Source organism: Mus musculus, chromosome 16, assembly GCF_000001635.26.
Source record: "Mus musculus strain C57BL/6J chromosome 16, GRCm38.p6 C57BL/6J".
NCBI lineage: Eukaryota > Metazoa > Chordata > Mammalia > Rodentia > Muridae > Mus > Mus musculus.
This window is the reverse complement of record NC_000082.6, coordinates 34,959,132-34,974,121: the sequence shown is the minus strand read 5'-3', so window position 1 is coordinate 34,974,121 and position 14,990 is coordinate 34,959,132. Positions and strand designations below refer to the sequence as shown.

Here is a 14,990-nt window from a genome sequence, read left to right as displayed (position 1 = left end):
TTTCTCTCAACTGGCCTGCTGACCGTCAACCTTTTCTTTGCTTGTGGCTATATGTTGGACTAGGTTGGAAGGGAAGAGCCCTGGTTCAGTTCCTATCACAGGGCAATCTTAATCCTCACCTCAATAGAGGCCGATCTGGCATCTATGCTTGTGAGACTCGCTCTGTCCGTGGGGGAGGAGTGGGGTGTGGGGATGGAAGCCAGACCAGCTGAAACCTCCTTACATTTCTCTGCCTTTTTTCCACCCAGCTTGCCAAGTCCCAATTCCAAGCTAAGTATGGTATTCTGCCCACTGGTGCTGCAGACTGCCCTTACCCAGGTTTGCCTGCCTCCTGCCACCCCTCCGCCCCTCTGCTGTGAACTTGCCTAAGGTTTAACTTCTAAAGATAAGACTTTTCTCCATGTCCTCACGTACCCACACTGTACAAACTAAGCAATCCACTCTAAAACAAATAGGAATTCTCAGTCCACAAAGACTTGGAGAGCCGTGACAGAGTCACAGGCAGGGAGGTAATATTCCTAAAAGTGGGTGGTGGTGAACCTGACCAAAAAATACTGATGAAGATATTCTCTGAGTCGTTTATGATTCTAAGGAAAGTAGAATTCTACAGCCAAGTGGGAGCCTTGATATTATTTAATCTAAATACCCTTTGGCTGGTAGGACCTAACAATTAAAAATAAAAAATCTCATTTCAGTAGTCAGAGAGCTTGAAGGCTGGCTTTCTGAGAATTAGAAAGGACTTGATCCACAGCAGCTACGTAGATGCTAAAATGCTCCAGGGCTACTTTTAAGTGGAAAACAAACCAGAATACAGGGAAAAGTCAACCCATCACTCTTTTAATAGCAGTCTATGGCCGAGCACTGAGCCTCACAGAACAATTCTACCTAATCCCACAGCATCCACTGTGTGTGTGTGAGAGAGAAGAGAGAGAGAGAGAGAGAGAGAGAGAGAGAGAGACAGAGAGAGAGAGAGAGACAGAGAGACAGAGAGAAGAGAGAGAGAGAGAGAGAGAGACAGAGAGAGAGAGAGAGACAGAGAGACAGAGAGAGAGAGAGAGAGAGGGAGAGAGAGAGAGAACAGGCTGTTCACAGTGAAACTAAGGATTGTCAGAGCTGATTAACTTATTCAAGGTCACATCATGTGGGGTGCGGCTGGGATCTGCGTAAGGTTAACTGACTCTGATCTGCACTTTCAACCGTTTTTGTCTGTCCCAAGAGCGCTTTCTGAGAGGAACATGCCTAATGTCACTGTGAGGGGGGGTGAGAAGAGGCAGCCATCGGGCCTGGCCCCTCCTGCGCAAGAGCGCCAGCCAGAGTAGAAAGCTTCTCTTCTCCAAAGAACTGATTCTGAAGCTCAGGATGTGCAGCCTGAGGATACCTTGAAAATCCTCAAATGAACGTGCCCTTTCACCTTGTGAACTTTCATTTCTGGGACGGAGGCCATGGGTGTGCACAGGCGTCATGGAAAATACACATGCACAAGGTGGCAAGCAATGCTCGCAAAAGCGAAAGAGGCATGAAACCACCCGGTCTCTTATCAAACGCAGATGGCTCAAATGCACACCGTGGTGTATGTAACCTGAGGTCCCTCGGAGTTCAGAGGACCCAAGGCTTGTGATATCAGCTTACTGAAAACTACCCAGTGCTGGACACTGAGTTCAAGGCACACATTGTGATAAATTCCAGGACAGTAAAAATGCAGATGTTATATCTCTGCTTGCATTTTTATAAAGAACTTTGGAAGAATATAAGAAACGCCCCCCCCCCCCCCCATGATTTGCCTCTAGTAGTGTAGAAACAGGAAAGATGAATGAATGGATGGGAGTAAGACCATTTTCTGTTTTCTTATCATTTTTAGTGTGAATTTATATGTTAAAAAGATAAGATTAGACAAGAAGTCAGGAGGACAGTGGGTACAGGGGTCCCAAGGCTAGCAGACTGCTGCTCAGTGGGTCAGGGCCAGTTCTGGTTCCCACTGATCAGCCATGGTCCTGGTGACAGTGAGTATCTTGCCCATCACACCTTGTGTGGCAGAGGTGGCTGGGTTGGGACAGTGGGAAGGACACAGGAAGAGGTTCTCAGACTACGGTGCCACTCACATCTCCAGAACCATGACAATGTTGGCCTTTTCTTCGAAGGCATCCACACACTGGACCAGCTTGGGGTGGTGGAGGCAGTTCATGATGCTGATCTCCTGACGGATGTTGTCTTTCTCCTTGGCGGAATAGGCCTTGAAAAATTTCCCTGCCCAGATTTTTCCAGTTTTCTTTTCCACAAGTCGGAAGACTTGTCCAAACTTCCCACTGTCAATGAAACAGAGAAGGAGAGCCAAGCTGAGCTACTTTGGACCCTGTGCAAGGGATGCTAAAGACTTGATTCAAACCCCGTCCTTCCGTTTGGTGCTGTGCTGTGAGCAGAGACATAGGGGGCCTCACCTAAGGCTCCTACAGAGCTGGGTCTGTACAGAGCCACAGGAGCAGCTCCAGAGAAGGCCCCTGGTGAGGCATGAGCCTGTGAGTCATTCCCTCCCCATCTGGAGACTCTTGGTTTTGGAAGAAGCGGTGTCTGAGAGAACACAGGAAGAGGTGCTGGGATGAACTGCGGGTCCTGTACCTGTACCCTGGGGCCCAGAGGCAGTTATAAACTCCACTTACGATCCTAGTCGCTCTTCAATGTCATACACATCAGACACTTTCTGTTCAGTGTTAACAGTCACCGTCCGGTAATCAACCTCAGGTTCCTTTTCGTCTGTGGGGCACAGGTCAGGGTGGGTGTGAGCCATGAGATTCCCCCTTCCCAGCCCCTTCATCCCAAGATCCTGTCCCAAAGACAGCCGGCCTCACTCACCATCATCGGACACTTCCACTTCATCCTTTGGCTCTGGAGGAGACAAGGAGGTTCAGAAAGAACATGGTGATTAGTACTGAAGGCTACCCAGAGCAAGGCATGATGGGGGCTTCCCCAGGTCCCAGAGCACCTGACTCACACAGACATCCCCTGAAGTGGGCCAGTTCTGACTGGAAAAGGAGCCAGATACATATTGGCAAGCTCTGGTCTCCTCAGCCCAGCCTCCTGACTCCTCCACCATGTCTGACCTTCAAACTCTCCTCTTACCAGTGACTGCCAGCCATTTATTTCCTCATGAACCTTTCTTGTAGTCCTTGGGTACTTCAGAACCAACATACAACAGTGACACTCGCACTAGCTTTCAAGTTCATGGCTTGAAAAGTCATCAACCTATAATTACTTCCATTGTTAAATCTGCTTATACACTCGGTGAATATTTGTTATGGTATTCTAGCAGTATAGCAAGCATCTTGCCAGCGATGCGGGCACACGACACAAAACACACACAAGGAACACTCTCTCCTCCCCAAAGCTCTTAATTTATGTGTATGGACAAAACCATAGAAACTTGAAGCAAGTTCCAGCTACATATGTCATATCAGGAAGCATATACCATCGTGGCACCAAACAAACAGTGGAGAAGGAGACACCCAGGACAATGGCAAAGCCCGCCACTGTTCTCAGAAGGTGCCCTTGAGTGGCCTCCCAGGAGAAGATGGAATGCAATGGGGGTGAATGATGGTGCACAGGAAGCTAGCGAGCGAGCATCAAGGAGCACCCAAGGGGGCTGCTCTTATGCATACACCAGGCTAGGGGAAGAGACAGGCGAGAGGACCCCAGAGCCTATCTACTTCAGAACCCCAGGTTTCCTTTGTCCTGGCAGGCATCTAACTTCCTGATCTGGGCCAAGTATCTTTTTCTTTCTGAACCTCAGACTCCTTGTCTGTAAGAGGAAGGAGCCATACATGTGACTTCTAACACTTTGGGGGTCCTCAGCCATCATGGCTGAGGGATGGATGAACAGAGGTGTCCTGAGGAAAACAGCGAGGACACGGCCAACATAAACGTGATGACAGGGAAATGGAAACGTGTGTGAGAGTGAGCATGCGTGTGACAGAGTGTAAGCACACACATGTGAGATGAATGAGTATGTGTGTGCAAGGATGATAGTGCGGAGATAGGTGAGGGCATGAGAATGGGGGACAGTATGGAAGTGTGTGGATGTGACAGTCTGAGGAGAAGGTATGTGTGCATGGGATAGTGGGCAAGTGTGTGAGAGTCTATGTGTATGGAGTGGTTTTGAAGTGTATAATAATGTGAGTATATGGGGATATTATGGGATGGTGTGAGTGTATGTGTGAGGGACAGCATGGAGGTGTGAGTGTGGAAGTCTATGAGTGCATTTGTATGGGATAGCATAGACTTGTGTGAGTGTATATGTACCAGATATGTGTATATGTGTAGGATAGCATATACGTGCATGTGATAGTGTAGAGAGGTGTGTGACTGTGTCTGTGAGATGGCACAGAATATGTGTGTGCATGTAATAGCATGGAAGTGTGTGACTTTATCTGTGAAGACTAGTATGGAAGTGTCTGTCTGTGTGTAGGTTAGCATAGAAGTGTAACTACACCCATGTGGTGTAGTGTGGATGTATGTGAGTGCAGATAGTGCAGTCATATATGTAAGCGTGTACACATGTGTGGGTGAATGTGCGTGTGTGTAGGACAGGGTTGTTTAAGTGGGAGATAAATGCGTGAGGGGCAGTGTGAGAACGTGCATTTGCCTGTGTGTATTTGTATGTGTGTGTGACAGGTGCAAATGTATATGTGGGTGGTATAATATCAGTGTGTAAGTGTAAATTAGATGTGTGTGGGGGAGAGAGTGTAGAGGTGTGTTGGAGTGTGGAAGGGAGCCTGGTGGGGAATGGCTAACTTGCTGACGCTGCCATCAGAGCAAAGCTGGGGACACAGCTGTGGGGGTGCTTGTCTTGGGAGGACAGTACCCCAAAGGGTTTGCCAGACACTGCAGGCAGGGAGGGCTGCACACTAGCATGCCGAGTTCTGCAGGGCTTTATCATGTCCTTGTCTGGGGGGGCAGGGAGGGGAGGGCCAGGGAGCAGGGGCAGCTGGACCTGAGGATGGCAAGTGTATCCTTCAGACTGAGGACTGAACGCGCTGGAACCTAAACAGACAACCAGAGGAAAACTAACCCAAGCCCATATAGGTAAGTACCTCTTGCCAAAGCAGGTAAAAAGGGGGTTCTAAGAGTTTATAAGCATAAAACCAGAAGCTGTGATCTGTTTAGAGTTCTTCAGATGCGACTGACAAAGTTTAGCTTTAGAAAACTAAACACAAGATGCCTTGGAAGAGCGACATGGAGAACAGCCATGGGAAAGCAAAACGGGAAAGGCAGATGGCCGGGGATGGCGTAGGGGGCCGGGGACAGCGTAGGGGCCAGGAGGAGCTAACTACCATGCTTTGAGATCCATATGGCTGGCACTGAGTGGTGCGGGATACCCCAGCAATGGCAAGGATGACCCAAGGATGACTGGTAGAGCTTTGGGTGTCTGTTCCCAGGACACCAGCTGTGGGCAGCTAGAAGGCTAGGATGGAGTTGGACAAGGTACGGAGAGTCGCTTTGTTTTCTTTGTCCCCTGCTACTTCCGGCTGGCATGGAAACGGTGTTCTGAGCAGCAGTGTAAGAAAGCCAATGCAGGCTTTCTCCGTCTGGTGTGTAGAAAAGTGGTTTGTGCTCTGCTTGTGACAGAGTGACACAATGCTACAAGCCATTAGGGGGCCTTGCCAGCCACTGAGCACAGGGCTTTTCTCAGCTAGCCTTGAAGAGGGACTTAGTTCTGGGTTTGGCCTCTTCCCATTACCCTGCCTCCAGTCACAGCTGGGTTCCTGGCCTGCCCGCCCATGTGAGCGCCATGCTTGCCCATGTGAGCGCCATGCCTGCCTGCCTTCCTTTGGAAGGACTGAGATCCTGGGATGCTGGAGTCTGCCTCCTTTCTAGTTGTGGGGCAAGATGAACAAAAGTGGCAGGCAGGGGAAGAGTTGAGAGAAATCACGCCTCAGTGAGCTGAGCTCCTGGACCACAAAAGGTAGCAGCCATCTCACAGATGAACCCTTGGTGTCCCTCTTTCCATGAAAGAAGGAGATGACAATTATGAAAGAAAGGACTTCAACTAAAAAAACTTTTAAAAAAAAAATCTATTTAGTGTGTTGGGGACATGGCTCAGAGATTAAGAGCACTGGGGGTTAGATTCCCAGCTAACGATGGTCTGTGACTCCAGTTCCAGGGTATCTGACGCCCTCTTCTGACCTCCTCAGAAGGCATGCATGTGGTATACAGACATACATGCAGGCAAAAACACTCATACACACAATTTCTTAAAAATCTATTTAGAATGAACCATAAACCCAAGAGCTATTTGAAAGAGGTGCTCCCGTAAACAAATGAGCCTCATCACCCTGGGGTGGTATTTGGAGAGGAAAACTCTGGGCCCTCACAAAGCAGGCCCCAGCAACTCTCCCAGACAGAGGAGCGCTATTCCTTTCTGTACGGCTGTGCGCTTAGTGAGCACTGGAGGGCAGTGTGGCTCTGGATACAGCTTCTGGGAGCCCTGCAGAGACACAGCCTAGCTATGGAGTTCCAACTGCTCTTGGATACAAGGAGCTGACTGGCAAGAAGCCTCAGTCACAGCTGTTTTGCTAATAACTCTATAGCCTAGGACAAATTAGGAGTAGGGACAAGGATGGGGGTGGGGGGAACTTCAGAGTCAGCAGGATCAGCCGGGAGCGGCATCTAAAACGTGGCTGAAATGGGCATCAAGGTGGGGGGCTCTGTTCACTTAGGCCTAGTGAGATTGGGCAAAATGCTGTCAGGTTCCGGATCTGAAAGATGGCTCTGGAATAGGCAAGCCTTGGGGCTGATGGTAAGCCCCCATTTTCAGTCTCCCGCTGTATCCTCAGTGTGTGGGGCAGCCCCAGCAATACTGGAGGGATACAGGACACCTGTGGGTGAATGGGTTGAAAATAGATGGAACGGAGGATCAAGATGAGGTGAAAACTGAAGCTGCCAGGACAAGACTGGTGTTAGGATGGAAAGAGCCAACCCAGTGCACGGTGCTTGTGGACTGAGGGTTGATTGGCACCGATTTTCATAAGAGTCACGCCACGTCACGCCACTGAAGTGACCTCGATGACTGCTGCTTCTCCCATTAATCCACCAACACTCACACACGCATTCCCCACCACACCTCCAAAAGAGCCACTCCCCCCTCAAGTAGAGAGCTACACTTGCTTGGAACTCACAGTACCCAAGGAGTCCACAGAAGTCCTTTGAAGTCCACAGACGACTTTGGCTTGGGACATCCCCACACCTCTCTCCTCTTCCCTTTTCTCCCTGTCCTCTGTGCTCAGGCCTAGCTTGTGTAAACAGTTCTTCCCCTCCTCCCCCCTCTTGGATAAGACAACTAGGCCTGGAGTAGGAGTAGCTTCCTGTCGGGAAGCCCTGGGTGGCCCGGACCCTTCCTCTGGATTTCAGGCAATCCCTCCATTTGTTTGTCTGCAGCAGTGGGAGGGTTCTGGAGGCTACACAAGGCAGCCTGCTGTGGAGCTCAAGGGCCAGGCCACTGCCCATCAGCATGCCATTCTCTACAGTCCTGGGTGCCACAGCTCTGGCCTCCTGAAAGTCATGCCTCTCCTCCCACCAGTTTCTCAGGTTGATCAGGTATTCTGGTCGTTTCTGGTTTCTACAGCAGGGCCTGGATGGCTTCGAGCCAGTCAACGAACAGGTTTTCTCTACCTATTGCTCCCCAAGAAATATCTTAAAAATGCTCCATGACCCAACTGTATCCTGTGGGTGGCCTAAGTTGTCCACTGCAGAAGGATGGTGTATGTGTGTGTGTGTATGTGTGTGTGTATGGTATGCATGTGTGTTAGAGTGTTAGGAGGGCAGCAGATGGTGGCTTTGATATTCAGTTTCCCCAACATACGCTGTGAGCCTCCAGCAGATCATAGCCATGAGCCAGGGCCCAGGTCAGCTTCCTCTGGGACAACGTGGTTATCACAGAGTCATGCCTGACTACGTCCCAAGGGTTTGGAAGTGAAGGTTTCCAGCCTGCGACTGGCTGGATGACAGTGTGAAGCTGGTTTATCCACTAGCATCTTCTTCCTTCTCTCTGGAGCCCTCGCTTAACTTGAGGGCTGTTCTATACCTAACTTTGGAAATTCTGGGGGTTATCATAAAGACAGCTTCACACTCAGGGTGCCCCTGGGTTACATGGTCCTTCCAGGATGGCTTTCTCCTTCGATACCAGAGTGTCCCACAATGGTGTCTACTTGACTCCCTTAATATCTCCCCAAGAGTAATGTCCCTTCTGTTCGCCACTTTCTCTGTCTTAAATCCACAACACTTTCCCCCCCTCTCTTTGCTTAAAACTCGGCAATAACACCCCATCCTTCTGTCCTCTTCCATTCATTCCCTCACCAGGGAAACCATTTTCCACACTGTGGAAACTCTATGGACTCTTATTTCAAAGATCACTATCAGACAACAGGTAATCCCAATGATCCCGAGGCCCCATCTCTTTGGCGTTAATCCAGTTCACTTGAAACTTGCCCCGCTCCCGATGTCCACAGTGAACTAATTCCAGATTTCTTCTAGACCCATGGGCTTTCACACTGTGGCATTAATGTTGACTTCTCTAACCTCTGGGTGACCTCATTGATGTCATTCAGTTGTCCATTAAACAGGGAAGTTTTTCAAATCTAGAGCCCTTGTTTGACCCTTCCTCCTAAGGTTGGGACCCAATGCCTGGGTTTCCCTCAGATGGCTCTACTAAACTAGTCTGAAACCAAACCCTTCATCTTCTCCCAGCCTCTCTGTTATCTTACTTTCAAGTACCCTAGGTCAGTAGGGAGACAGCCCAACTAACCTCTTCCCTCCATCTGACCAGAGGAGAACAAGCGCTGGGCTAGACAGCTCTGGGGTCAAGCTCCTACTCATTATTCATAAGCTCTGTGACCTTAGGCAAGAAGCTCCACCCCTCTATCCCCATTTCCCCTGTCAGAGGAGGGCAAAGGCAATACCTGCCTTGCTGGGCTGTTGGCAGTGAGTTGAATGGAGACTGAAGAGAATGATACGGATGCTGTTAGTATATGGTAGATACTCAATGGTGGCATCAGCCACATGACCCAAGCTAATAAACCTCTAGTTGTCTCTTGAATGTATGCTGTAACTCAGCACAGGAACTAGAGTCATCTTAGAACCCTCTCGGCCCTCTCTAATACCCTCACTCCCAAATCAGCCAATATGGTCCAGTCCATGCTATGCAGGTTCAGCTCATGCCCTTCCCACCCCTCTGCTAGGCTGCGCTCACAGAGGCTCATCAGGTACCAGGCTGACTCCAAACTCATCCTTCTAGTCCATCAGCAACCTTAAGGCTTCTCAAATGATCATGGGTACCTGAATGCCTCCAGGAGCAAATCATGTGAAAATGAAGCTTCAGGAAGCCTGGGGATGCTGGGATGAGAAGATAGAAGGCTGCCATATTGGAGTGGCACAAGCTCCACTACAGCACAAGATTCCTTTCTAAAATACCGATCACATCGTCTCCTGTCTGCAAAGCTTTGGAGAGCATTGTAATTTTATCCAAACGACCCTTTTTCACTTTTATTCCTTCTGTTCTACCTCCCATGATGTATGCCCTAGCTACTCTTAAGCTTTCCAATGCCACCAGTTTCTGTCACTTCCTACCCTTGCTCGGGCTGTGGCATCCTCTGTGTGGAATGTGCTATTTTCCCGGCATCTCAGTGTACCAGTCTCCTTCCCAAGCATCAGTGCTGCCTCCTCTAGGAAGCCTTTCAGCTCCTCTGGCAAAGCTTCCCATTCTTCTCTTTATTTCCATCATCTTAGCGAGATGCTGTCTGTCTCACTGACCCTCAACTTAAGTTCTCTCTCTGCCCTATATCCTAAGTCCTGACATGGAGCAGACCCTCACCTGTGAGAGCAACAGAAGCAGAGAGGAGACGAGAGGTGAACACAGGAGCCTGAAGTCTACCTGCAGCCTGCCTGCCGATGAAAACATCAGCCTCGGTGGCAGGGTAACAAAACTTCCGGCATAATGTTTTCATTGAGTGTGATATCAGTGATAGAACCTAACCCTTCCCATACGCTAAGAAAGTATTCTGCCACTGAACTACACCCTCAGTGCTTTGGCTAATGAGTTTTTGAAAGGCCCTATCAACTTCTTTTAAAGTATGGGTCAGCCACACAGTCTTAAAAACCAAGAGCACCAAAGGTATTGCCTCTCACACCTCTAGATTCAGTCTCTCTGAACCTCCCTCCTCCCCTCTCTGAAATCTGTCTGGGTTCATGCATATTGGTTTTAAGCCCATGAAGAACTGAAGGCAGCCCTACCTTCAGGTTTCTCTCCCACAGCTGTGAGCTCGGACTCTTGGCTTGGCTCGCTGGTTCCATAGACGTTGACTGCACGCACTCGGAATTTGTACTCGCGGTCAGGCAGCAGGTCTTGGACATTAAAAGAGGTGCTGCGGCACGTGGCTAGCTCTTTCCACACCTTGTCCTCTGTGTCCCAGATCTCCACATTGTAGGACTGTACAGCACTGCCCCCATCATATGAGGAGCCATACCAGGACAGGGTCAGTGAGGAACTCCGAATGTCAGAAGCACAAGGTGTGCCAGCCGGGGGGTCTGGCTTATCTGGGGATGAAGAAACACAAGGTCACTCAAATTCTATACAACTACAGAGAAAGAACGTTCTCAGCCCCCATGATGGGAATAAAATCCAGGATGCCCCTCTCTCATGCACACACCATACCCCAGCATCATCCAGTCCTAAATGGACATTCTTTAATTAGCTCTGCCATGGGTAGTGAGTCCCAGCCTGGTTCCCTATGTCTGGCTCTCATCTTTTCATGCACCACTGGGGCTGCAACACATAAACCTACCAGTTTCTTGCTTGAAAGAAACTCTATCTTTGGCTGGTTATTCAGACCAGAAGTCGTGGTTTCCTGTACTTTGTCCAAGTCATAAACACTTTTTTTTCAGAATAAACAGATCTAGGAAGCTGTGTAGGAGTTGTAGACTATTTCCCATGAAATACGTTTTGAGAGAAAGTTTTTTGGGGGGGGACGAGGGGGAGGGCCATGTGTCTGTCAGGCCCAGAGCCAGTGACCTGTGACACCACTTTCTTTGGGACTTGGGAAACACCTGTCCCTTCGAGGGGCTTGATAGCACAGTAGATCTTAAAGCTCTTAAATCAGGTCAATTTGGCTTTGAACAAAGATCTGTCCTCGCTCAGTAGCTATTAAATGCTCTGTGCTTCAATTTCCTTATATGGGCAGTGCAGGTAACAGTAGAGTGTTGGGAAGTATTCTTAGAAGGTGGCCAACTTGACCAATTGTTATTATTAATAAGAAGCTTATTTCTAACTTTATAGTGGATTGAAAAAAACAAAAACAAAAACCACTCCTGCGTTCCTCTTCGTTGCTGTTTTGGGTTTTAGTGCTGCAGAATTCCATACATGCCAAACACAAGTTTTATCACCAGGCAAAAACCTTTACCCAACATCTTCAACTATCATGTGACTGGTATGCAATGAGAGAAAGAATTTCAGAAGTGAACCACAATTGTATATCGTTCCTGTCCTTGGCTAAGAGAGAGAAAAACGGACTGAAGACAGAAGAGAAGTGGGCCTTTTGGCTGGCCGCCTTCCCTCCCGGATGACCTTGGCTTAGACCAGTGAGGCTGCTCAGTTCAAGCCAAATCATGGCAGCTAACAGTTTAATGAAGTCTCTGAGTTTCCCCAGGTGTTCTTAGTTGCTTATCTAAACAAAACTTCTACTTCTCTGGTTAGTTTCTGCAGTTGTTTGGTTAGTTACAGCTATCTGCTAATTATAGAAACCCTTTCATTCTCCACCAACCAAGTTTGAGTTCCCTCACAAAACAGCAATTGAAACTATGTGATGTGGATTTGTATGCGAAAGTCAGAAAATTTAAGGCTAGCTTGTTTGTCTTTCTCACTGGGAAAATGGTGTTAACATGTATGTCTGTATACCGAGTAAGCAAACAGACAGGTAAGTACTTCTGTTTCCTCTCTGAAGCCCAGCCAGACAGGGAGGCCAAAGGGATCCTGAAAAATGGCCCTAGGACTCTGTGAAGGAACATCTCTGTATGTCTGTGTGTGGATACGTATTCGTGAGGCTGCACACATGCAAATATAAAAGTGCACATTCCTATGTGCATAACATTCCTTTTCACCCCTCCTCCACTTTAATTCTTTTCCCCTTCTTTTTAGTTTTAAGTGAATTTAAATAAATAAATTTATTTTAAAATAATTCAATATCAATTTTAACTGTATATTTATTTTGTGGATATTCATATGTACACACATATTCCTTCTCACCTCTCCTCCATTTTATTTATTTATTTATTTATTTATTTATTTATTTATTTATGATGAGTTAAGGCCTAACGTGGGCCTGGAACTCATTCCCTAGTCAAAGATGAACCTGAACTTCTGATCCTCCTGACTGGTGTTCAGTACGTTTAGTACTTCTATTACCCCAGGACACCTGGTGTATGTGGTGCTGGGCTCAGAACTCAAGGTTTCACAGTCCCTAGACAGGCAGGCACTCTACCCATTGAAGCCTACCCCTAATCTCCTGTCTCCTTCTTTGATATACTAGCTTAATCTTTGCTGCCTGGGACTCATTTGCTCCCAGAGAGCCACCTCCCATCACTGCAGGCAGCCTCACTGTGAGGCTGGTGGCCTCCTGTAAGGAGCCACTTCTCCTGGTTGTTTTAAGTCCTGTCAAGGCCACTTCCTACTTTCCCCGGCGACACAGGAGGCCTCCTGCAACTGGTGGAGGAGGAATTGTGAGCCGCTTTCACTGGTTGTTGAAAATGTTCTCTTAGAAATTCTGTTTGTTCTGAAGGATATATTGGTCTTTTTAAGAAACATTTCTGGTGTTGGCAAAGATGTTTATTATTCTAAATCCTCTTAGCGGCAAGTGGCTCAAGTCCTCTGGAAATCAGCTAAGGAAGTGAAGGAGCCTGCTTGGGGGGTGAGGGTGGGGGTAGGGGAGGAGAAGTCCTTACTGTCCCTGCCCCAGACCTTCTGGCAGACTTAGTCATGGAGCTTTATACAAGTAAAGACCCTGGCCATTGGCCGACTGCCTTCTCTCTGGTTTGCTCTGGAAAAAAACAACTTGGAGAGATCAACGTTGCTGAAGAGTTGCTGTGTGCACCTACCCTTGGTACAGGCACCACTAATTTACACGTGGTGGGGCTTCCCTCAGCCAGTACAGGAGAAGGTGCAGACCATGGGGGAGGAGGCTCGCATGACAAGCAGAATGTGAAGGGATTTGAACACGAACATTCAGAGAGTCTTGCATGTTTGTCTTAGTGTTCCACTCTCATCACTATTTTAGGAGACTAAAGGGTCAGGCCCGCATGTGACCAGCAGAAGGACAAACCTCCCTGGAACATGGTGCTGGGCCTGTGTGCTTTATAACCCTGACGCTCTTGGACCACAAAGGTTCAGGAGTGCTAGGAGTGTAGGATCCCTCCTCCGTGCTTATCCTCAGAGCTGTGTCTGATGCTCTTTATCCTTTCCAAGTACAGAGCCCACATGAGTTGAACTAACTACCGGGTGGGACCAGGGTTCTCCCATGAGCCTCTCTGCTAAAGACAGACACATCTGGCCTGGACAGTGCCTGACAAACAAGAGACTGGCTCGCTGGCTACGGCTGGACCCATGCTTCCTCGGAATTCTCCCAGGGCTCCCTGGAGACATGGCTGGCAGAATGGGAAATCCTTCCAGCTGCAAGAGTTTGTGCTCAGTAGAGGGTGGCTACTGCTGGGAAACCAGAGAACCTTGTCTGTGATGCTTCCCAACAGCCCGGCTTCCCTTTGCCCTCTTTGTGTTTGCCCACACCATGTCTGTCTGGGCTGGGCCTGCAGAGATGGCCAAGCACTGATCCTGAATCCAACAGCTACTGGCCTAAACTACGGCACACGCTTGGAAAGAGGCTCTAAGAGGCTGAGGCTGAGGCTGAATTCACGGTGCTGGTTAGTTTTAACTGTCAGTCTGATACAACCGTGAATCAACTGGGAAGAAAGCCTTAACAAGGAATTACACAGATCAGGTTGGCCTGTGGGTGTATCTATGGGGAATGTCTTGACTGTTATCTGAGGCAGGAAGACTCAGGCCATTGTGGCTGTAGATTCCCTAGGCAGGGCAAACCGGATAGTATGAGGGGAGTAAGCTAACTGAGAGCAAGAGAGCACACCGCGATGCATTTGGTCTCTCGGCTCTTGGCCATGAATGTGAAATGACTAGCGACCTGAGTTCTAGCCTAGCCTAGCCCTGAGATGGTGGACTGTAAGCCAGAATTGTGAGCCAATCCACTCTTTTCTCCCTATGTTGCTTTTAGTCAGGGTGCATTATCAGAGCAAGCCGGAACACTCACTAGTCATGGACAAAGCCACAGGAGAGTCCCACAACCCTGTGCATCCAGACAGGGTTCCGTCCTTTCTATGCTGTCAGGCAGAATGAGACCAAGCTAGTGTCATGCTTACACTGGTAAGCCGGGAATCTCTAAGGCGTATCTCCAGCCCTTCCAAATCACATCAGCTTTAAACTCAGAATGTAGTTGGTGTAGGTTGGGTTCTTGATACTTTGTTTTTCTCCCTTAGAGTTAGGAGGAGGCCTGTTATTCTTGTGTTGGGTGAGTGACATTAAAGAATCCATCTGGATCCCCTGCTCCTCCCTCATCCTCTCCCAGGTCACACAGAACAGCCCAGAAGGCGCAGGCGCAGGCCCAGGCCAGGCTGCAAACCTCATTCTTATGCTGCTTCTTAAAATACAATAATTAGCCTCGGAAATAGCTAAGTATCCCTCACTTAAACCAACTTGGGGGGGGGGAAGGGCTAGCTTTTGTTGATTTGAAAATGAGACTCTTGAGTGATCTGAAAAGAAGGCAGCTCTTCAGAGAATATGCCACAAGAGACTTCTGCAGCTAAGGAGCACAAGTCACTTTTAAGTGGCCTTATTTAGTCGGCCCATCAAGTGGATGCGTTTCAAGTGCTTGAAAACTGTCCAGAATAGG

At 48.6% G+C, this 14,990-nt stretch overlaps 1 protein-coding gene across 5 annotated transcripts in view; it reads right to left on the bottom strand.

The window, feature by feature from the left end:
* The window catches only part of Mylk (myosin, light polypeptide kinase), a 257,238-nt gene that overhangs the window by 28,315 nt on the left and 213,933 nt on the right, over positions 1–14,990 (bottom strand). For all 5 annotated transcript variants that reach the window (XM_006521702.1, XM_017316849.2, NM_139300.3 and 2 more), the window contains 4 exons: positions 10,276–10,578; positions 2,848–2,880; positions 2,655–2,748; positions 2,100–2,303 (listed from right to left, as the gene is read on the bottom strand). In XM_006521702.1, the coding sequence (XP_006521765.1) occupies positions 2,100–2,303; positions 2,655–2,748; positions 2,848–2,880; positions 10,276–10,578 (634 nt within the window). The remainder of the gene's footprint in view (positions 1–2,099; positions 2,304–2,654; positions 2,749–2,847; positions 2,881–10,275; positions 10,579–14,990) is intronic.